Source organism: Capsella rubella, unplaced genomic scaffold, assembly GCF_000375325.1.
Source record: "Capsella rubella cultivar Monte Gargano unplaced genomic scaffold, Caprub1_0 scaffold_5, whole genome shotgun sequence".
Classification (NCBI taxonomy): Eukaryota; Viridiplantae; Streptophyta; class Magnoliopsida; order Brassicales; family Brassicaceae; genus Capsella; species Capsella rubella.
Window position 1 is genome coordinate 3738309 of NW_006238919.1, and position 8590 is coordinate 3746898.

General features: G+C 33.3%; 1 protein-coding gene across 1 annotated transcript; it reads right to left on the reverse strand.

The window, feature by feature from the left end:
• Positions 1–5943: 5943 nt before the first annotated feature.
• LOC111830460 lies at positions 5944–7262 on the reverse strand. Its single transcript, XM_023782322.1, has 2 exons — positions 6717–7262; positions 5944–6489 (listed from the first exon to the last, which is right to left on the reverse strand). The coding sequence occupies exons 1-2, from the start codon at positions 7260–7262 to the stop codon at positions 5944–5946; spliced, it is 1092 nt and encodes a 363-aa protein (XP_023638090.1).
• Positions 7263–8590: the final 1328 nt, after the last annotated feature.

Genomic DNA, 8590 nt, shown 5'->3' on the forward strand with positions numbered 1-8590 from the left:
ACCAGCGGAAGACTTAACCACACCTCCGGTAGCTAGCTACATTAAACCAACAAGTTCAACCAAACATTATTCCAAAACATGATCATCCTAACATGTTTCTAAATTCCATTCTAACACCCTAATAAATCCAACAATAATCTAAAACACCAATGAGTACCTAGATCATCCTCCTCTCCTCGCCATGATTCCACGGATGTCACTTTGCTTTTACCTGCATCAAAGAAAGAGATGCATAAGTATTTCATAAATATTTAGTGATGCAATCATCCCACCACTGGCTATACACACAAGCAGAATGGACACATTCAAGTATAACTCAAACAACCACCAATACAACGCAAAACAACACAACATGACCCATTCTGACGAGCAGTGTCGATCGACACCATCCGCTGGTGTCGCTCGACACTCGCGACCATCCTCGCGAGAAAGAAAGTTGGTGTCGATCGACACCCTCCCTTGGTGTCGAGCGACAGCGAAACCCTAACATCGCTCCAGCCGCTTCTCATCGACAAATCCACCAACTCCAGGACTCTAGGCCTGATCTATCTCCTTCCCAGACTCGTACCAAGACACCATATCACATAGACAAGCATACAAACACAGAAATCAAATATCAATCAGAAGAAACACTCAAATATGCATCAAAACTGCTTAGATCAGCCTAGTCATGCACTCACCTTTCAAAAGGACAGAACAAGAACGAACAGACCACAACAACAGCAACCAAGGACTCTCCTAACACCACAGCTACGAGATCTCTCTTCCCAAGGACAGAAACACCAGGAACAAGCCTCAAAACACTTCCAAAACCTCACAAAACCTCTCTAGAGAACTTAGAAACCTTTTAAAAGAATAAAAGCGCCCCCTCACAACAAAACACGACCTTCACTCTTTTAAACGTGACCTAGGGTTAAACCCTAACCAAAACCTCAATTGAACCGACAATTTAAAACTTAAACCGTCAAACCAAAATTACTAGTGTCGATCGACACCCGACCACAGTGTCGATGGACACCACCCGGATTTCCAGACACGGGCGTTACAGTAATGCAACAAGACGATTTAACCTAGCTTGGTTTGAAAAATACGATACTTGGCTAGAGTATAGTGTATCAACAGACAGAGCTTTTTGTTTGTGTTGCTACTTATTTAAAGGTGACGGATGGAAGCAAGGTGAGAGTGATGCATTTGTGAAAGAAGGGTTTTGTCTCTGGAATAAACCTGAAAGGTTAGAAACTCACATAGGCGGAACCAGCAGTTTTCACAATTGTGTTGTAGAGAAGTGTGATAACTTAATGAAGCAAGCCCAGTCTATCAAACATGCTTTGTTTAAGCATAACGATGTGGTGAAGAATGAGTACCGCATTCGTTTAACTGCTTCAATTGATGCTTCCAAATATTTGTTGCGACAAGGATTGTCTTTCCGTGGTCACGATGAGTCAGAAGAATCTGCCAATAGAGGAAATTTCTTGGAACTAGTGAAATACATAGGAGAACAGAATGATGCTATAAGTAAGGTTATTTTGAATAATGCTCCGAAAAATAACCAGATGATTGCTCCTAAGATTCAGAAATAGATTGTGAATTGTTTTGCAGAAGAAGTAGTGAAATCGGTTATTCAAGAAATTGATCATGGCGTCTTTGGTCTGTTAGTTGATGAGTCTGCTGATATATCTCACAAAGAACAAATGGCGGTTGTATTTCGATTTGTTGATAAGAGCGTAGAAGTGAAAGAAAGGTTTATTGGAGTTGTTCATGTTAAAGAAACTTCATCTGCATCTTTGAAATATGCTATTGATAATTTATTTGCTAAGTACGGGTTGAGTTTGAAAAAGCTAAGAGGACAAGGTTATGATGGGGCAAGCAATATGAAAGGTGAATTTAATGGCTTGAGAGCATTGTTTTCTCAGAGAAAACAATGCAGCGTATTATGTTCATTGTTTTGCTCATCAACTTCAGTTGGTGGTGGTGGCAATCGCAAAAAAACACTTTGAGGTTGGTGATTTTTTTGATATGATTTCTACATTGGTGAATGTGGTTGGAGCTTCTTGTAAAAGACAAGACATGATTCGAGAAACTTATCAAAAAGGTGCAGGAAGGAATTAGTAGTGGTGAGATTAACACGGGTACTGGATTAAATCAAGAAATTTCACTATAAAGACCTGGAAATACTCGTTGGGGTTCTCATCAGAGAACATTGTTAGTTGATTTGTTTTCTTCTATCATTGAAGCTTTTGAGTATATCCAAAATGAAGGCGTCGAAGACTCTAAAAAACGTCAAGCATATGGTCTTCTCAACTACTTTCACACTTTTGATTGTGTGTTCTATATGCAACTTATGCTACTTATTTTGGGATTAACTGAGAATTTGTCAATGGCTTTGCAAAGGAAAGACCAAGATATTTTGAATGCCATGTCATTGGTGGAATCTACTAAGAGAGAATTGCAGAAGCTTAGAGATGATGGATGGGATTCACTTATGAATAAAGTTTCATCTTTTTGTGAGAAACATAATGCTGAACCGCTTGTCATGGAAGACATCTTTGTAGATCCAAGGAAACCAAGAAGAAAAACCAATATAACCAACCTACATCATTATAAGGCTAACTGCTTCTACACTATTATAGATTTACAGCTTCAGGAGTTCAATGATCGTTTTACAGAGGTAAACACTGATCTACTTATTTGTATGGCTTCTTTAAGTCCTCTTGATTCATTTCAAGAATTTAACAGAGAAAAATTGGTGAGGTTGGCTAAGTTTTATCCAGATGACTTCAACTATGGGGAGGTTTTGTCTCTTGAGCAGCATCTTGATATCTACATTGACAATGTGAGTAGAGATTAACGATTTAAGAGTCTGAAAAGTCTTGGAGAGCTTTCCCGTTTGATGGTGAAAACCCAAAAACATCTTGCACATCCCTTGGTTTATAGGCTTTTGAAATTAGTTTTAACTTTACCAGTTGCTACAGCAAGTGTTGAGAGATGTTTTTCTGCAATGAAATTGGTGAAGACATCTGCACGGAATAGAATTGGAGACCAATTTCTACGTGATTGTCTTGTTTGCTATATTGAAAATGAACTATTTGAAGCGGTCACAAATGAAAATGAGATAAAAATGTTTCAATTGTTAAATGAGCGTCGGGTGGTTTTGTAAGATGTTTAAAAAAAAATATATGACAATTTTATGTTTTTTAATAATTTAGTATTTGTTGGTTTTTATTATATTTTTGCCCCCATTAAATAAATTTTCTAGATCTGCCCCTGTTGAGGATGTTGACCAGTGGTACAAATAATCTAGATCAAATATTGAGTATGGGAAGGACAGAGAAAACAAAATTTGGTTTTGGTTATCAAGGTGGTGCATATGGTTCTAAGATAGTTTTTGTTCAAGAAAAAATTTTGTCTGTTAAAACGAGGGAGCATATGTTGGATGTAACTCCAAAAGTTTTAGTCTTGGATTGAACAGAGGTCCATCTAGAGAGAGGTCAATCCAGACAGAGGTCTATCTAGACAAAAAGTTTTAATTTTAGTCTTGAATTTTAAGTGACCAATCCAAAATTGATACAGTGAAATGTAGAGTTTGATTGAGATAGAAAATAAAAGAGTTTGATCTTTACATTTATTTAGTTACTGACTGGTTTAAACGTTGCGGTTGCGGCTGCGAGAGTTTGCATAGAAAAAGGAAAAAAGAGAGAGATAGAGAGATAGTAAGAATCAATTATGAAAAAATCATTTTTCTTAGTGAAACTAGGTAATGTCCCGCGCATATGCGCGGGTTGTTGTATATTTATTTAATTATTTTAATTTATTTATTACTTATAAAAAATAGATTAAATAAATTTTAATGCTTATGAAATTTTTACATGTTATTTATTTAAATCATACAATAGAAGCATACATCCATATCTTTTGAATTTATTTGTTGATTAATTGTTCAATTAATCAATTTTGATAGTAATTTTCTTTAGTACTTTTAAGTATTTTTTGATAAAACAATAATATTGTTAATGATAAAAATAGGAATGATATTGGGAGAATTTAAAAAATACCCCTTTAAAAATACCACTTTTTAATTTTATTCCCTTTTCAAACTTTATCAAAACAACCACTAAAAATGTTGAAATTTATCCAAATATGTGTGTAAACTTATAAATATACACAAAAATTACCTTTATTTGTGTATAAAATTTTATTTATTTCAATGTCTTACAAATTGGTTTAAATATAACAAAAATATATTTTGTTAAAATAATTACATTCTTTGAAAATAAAATAAATATACATGAATATGTGAGAAAGAAAAAAACATATAAAGTAAAACAGTGAAAATGGTTTATTTAGCTTGATTTTCTTATGGTGCGATGGTCAGAAATCAATATTTTTGAATCCCATCGATAAAGTAATTTCCTTATACCCATAAAATATTATTATGCATATGTATTATACATTTAATAGTATAAAAAACAATGAAAAATGAAGAAGTACATAAAATAAAGAAGAAATACAATTGAAAACAAAAGTTTTAACCAAATATATAATCAAGCTCTTACAATGATATCTTAATTAAGATTTCAACCCATGCAAGAACATTAAAAATTAAACAAAGAAATATTGAGAATATCAGATATGGTGGAGGAGGATGTAAAAATGAGTATTTATAGGATAAAATATGATGTAAGTTACAATTTTAAAATAATTAAATCAGATGAGTTATAATTATATTTTATAGTGTATTAATTGAATTTAAATGGAGGAAACAAATAGTCAATTGAAAGGTTATATAATTTAAGTTACAATTTAATAGTAAAGCGTGGATTTCAAGTATGAATTAAAGTATATGACTAAATGTATTAGATATTTGGTTTAATTAAAAATAAATATTATAGTTAAAAAATAAATGCTAAATGGACCAATAAGCAGAAACCTTAAAAATTCCCAAAGAATAATTTTATTTTTTAATTTGTTTTTATATTCCTCTTAATTAAGCTATATCTCTAGGTTTAATTATATTTTTCATCGTTGTAGTATATATAATAGATAGAAAATTGAATATCCAATTGTTTTTTATATAGGAAATCAAGTATAAAATTCAAAGTTAACAAAAATTATAATGTTGTTTATATTATTACATGTTGAATCACAAACTAAATATAAGGATCATTATTCTTAAAAGAATGTCTTACAAATTGGTTTAATAATTATATAACAAAAAGTTTATTTTGTTAAAAAATTACATACTTTTGAAATTAAAATAAATATACATGAATATGTGAGAAAGAAACAAACATCCAATGTAAAATAATGAAGATGGTTTCTTTAGCTTGATTTTCTTATAACCATAAAATATTATTATACATATGTATTACATTTAAAAATATAAAAAACAATGAAGACATAAAGAAATACATAAAAACAAAAAATAAATAAAATTGAAAACAAAAGTTTAAACTAAATAATTAATCAAACTCTTACAATGATATTTTAAATGAGTTTTCACCCTATGCAAGAACTTTAAAAAAAAACAAAGAGAATAATGAAGATATGAGATATGGTAGAGAAGGATGTGAGAATAGCTATTTATATGATAAGAAGTGATGTAAGTTACATTTTTAAAATAATTAAATTAGAGGAGTTATAATTATAATTTATAGTGTGTTTAATTAGAATTCAATAAAGAAAACCAATAGTCTTTGAAAATTTATATAATATTCAGTTTCATTTTAGTAGTAAAGTGTGAATTTAAAGTATTAATTAATGTATGTGATTAAATATGTTTTTTGGTTTAATTAAAAAGAAATATTATATTTTTAAAAAATAAATACAAAATGGAACAATAAAGAGAGTGAAATCTTACTTTTTTTTTTATCAACCACACATTTATTAAAATTGAACTCCATGATTGGTAGCCCAAACTGGAGGAAAGTTGTTTACAAAAGTAACTTATGAATCAAGAGATCTGGAAGAACGAGCGAGACAATCTGCTTTTGAATTACAAGTACGAGAAATCTTAGTTAAAGAGAACGACGGAAATGATGCACGTAACAGTAGAAAATCGTCTAAGAGGTTGGAGAATGCTGGCCACTCTTGTGGGTCTTGTACCATTGCAATAAGCTCGGCACAATCTGATTCAAAAGTATGACAGTCAATCCTTCTTATAAGAATATTCTCCATAGCCCATAATAACGCTTCCAATTCTGAATGGAGAGGTGAGGGACACCCTCTAAGACATTTAGCACCTAGTATATATGTTTTCTCCTCTCCTCTGAAACACCACCACCCCAGGCCTGAAAACATATTCCCCGACTTCCACGAACCATCAATACGACAACGAACAATTAGCGAAGGGGGAGATACAGGTTCTATTGGTTCAGTTACATCAGTCAAACTAATTTGGGCTTCTTCCCATGATAATTGTTCACTTAAAGCTTGATTTATAATATCGACTGGTTCAGACTGAATTCCTTGGAACACCTTTTTATTTCTATCCTTCCATATAAACCATAAAATCTATGGAAAAAATGCTTTTTCTCCTTCTCCCTTAACCAAGGAATCACACTCCAAAAAATGAAGTCTAGATTTGCGAATCTCGAGCTATAAGGAAAACCTCCTGGGAGCATAGGAATTGTAGACAATTCCCAAATTCGTCTCGAATGCGCACATTCAAAAAGCGCATGATTAATTGTCTCGATTTCAACGCAACATTTTTTACATACCGTGTCACATTGAATCTTGCGAGAAGCTAAGGCGTCCATGACCGGAAGTGTACCCGTGGCAATTTGCCAAATAAAATGCTTGATTTTTGGTGGAGTGCGAATATGCCATGCATACGCTTTTAGAGCAGTATAGCTTGGATTCTCTTCCGCCTCTCCTATCAAATTATGTGCTAGCCAGTACCCAGATTTGACCGTATATTTTCCGGATTTTGTATAATGCCAGATCAACCTATCCGGCTTATAGGTTTTACTTATAGACATACTTCTAATGATACGAATATCCTCCGGATGCATAAATTCATTAAGAATGGGTAAATGCCACTTCTTGGTAATTGGATTAACTAAGTGATTAACCTTTAGATTTGGATGCAGTAAAATTCCTCGTCCAGAAGCTGGTCGTGGATTAATATCAGGTATCCAACGATCTTTCCACACCGAGATGTCAAATCCTGAACCGATAGACCAACGTGCCCCCTTTTCTACCAAACTCTTGGTCGATAAAATACTTCTCCATCCAAAAGATGGAGAATATGGTTTCTTTGCCATTTAGGGATGTTTATTCCTAAAGTACCTCCCTTGCAACACCCGTGCAACCAGAGAATCCGGATAAAGTATTAACCACCAATACTGTTTTGCTAACATTGCATCATTAAATTTATCCAAGTCACGAAAACCCAAACCACCTTGAAATTTTGGCTTACACATTTTATCCCATGCTATCCAATGTAAACCTCGATCTCTACCATTAGAACTCCACCAAAACTTTGAGATGGCACTCGTTAATTTTGTTGTTAAAACTTGAGGGAGTTTAAAGCAAGACATGACATAAGTAGGTAGAGCCAACGCCACAGATTTAATCAGCGTCTCTTTTCCTCCTTTCGATAAAAACTTAGCTGACCAACCATTCACCCGATCATTAAGTTTTTCTCGAACATAATTAAAAATTTTACTTTTTGAGCCACCTAAGCTTTCAGGGATTCCCAACTAGGAACTCATACCCCCTTCCTTATCTATACCAATTACGGTTTTTAACCTATCTTTGATTTGTGATGATACTTTTTTCCCAAACAGAACAGATGATTTATTAAGATTTACTTCCGGCCCTGAAGCTTTTCCATAGCTCCTAATTATTTCCATAAATTTTTTACATTGATCTTCTTCCGCTTTACAAAAGAACAAACTATCGTCAGCGAAAAGTAAATGAGAGATAGTCGGACACTCTCGTGCTAACTTTATGCCTGTCAACTTATTCTCTGTTTCTGCCTTTTTAATATTAGCGATCAGAACCTCTGTACACAGAATGAACAAATAAGGTGATAATGGATCTCCCTGTCTTAAACCTCGTTGAGCAGTAATTCTTCCTCGGGGTTGGCCATTTAATAAAACTTGATATGAAACTGATCGCACACTCCACATAATCCACGAAACCCATCTTGCATCAAAACCTATCTGGATCAAAACTGCCTCTAGAAAATCCCATTCCACTCTATCATATGCCTTGCTCATATCTGTCTTAATAGCCAGGAAATCTGATTTACATGATGCATTAGTTTTTAACCCATGAAACATTTCCTGCGCGATTAAAATATTATCAGTAATTACTCTACCCGAAACAAAGGCCGATTGTGTTTCCGAAATTAGCCTAGGTAAAACTTTCTTTAGCCTTAGACAAAGAATCTTAGAAATAATCTTGTAACTCACATTACAAAGGCTTATTGGCCTAAATTCTGCCATCCGTTTTGGTTTATCTACCTTGGGAATCAAATAAATATTTGTTTCATTCAGCCTTCTATCAAACTGTCCTGTACGGAAGAAATCTTTAACCAGAGCAACCAAATCCCCTTTTAAAGAATGCCAAAATCTTTGATAGAACA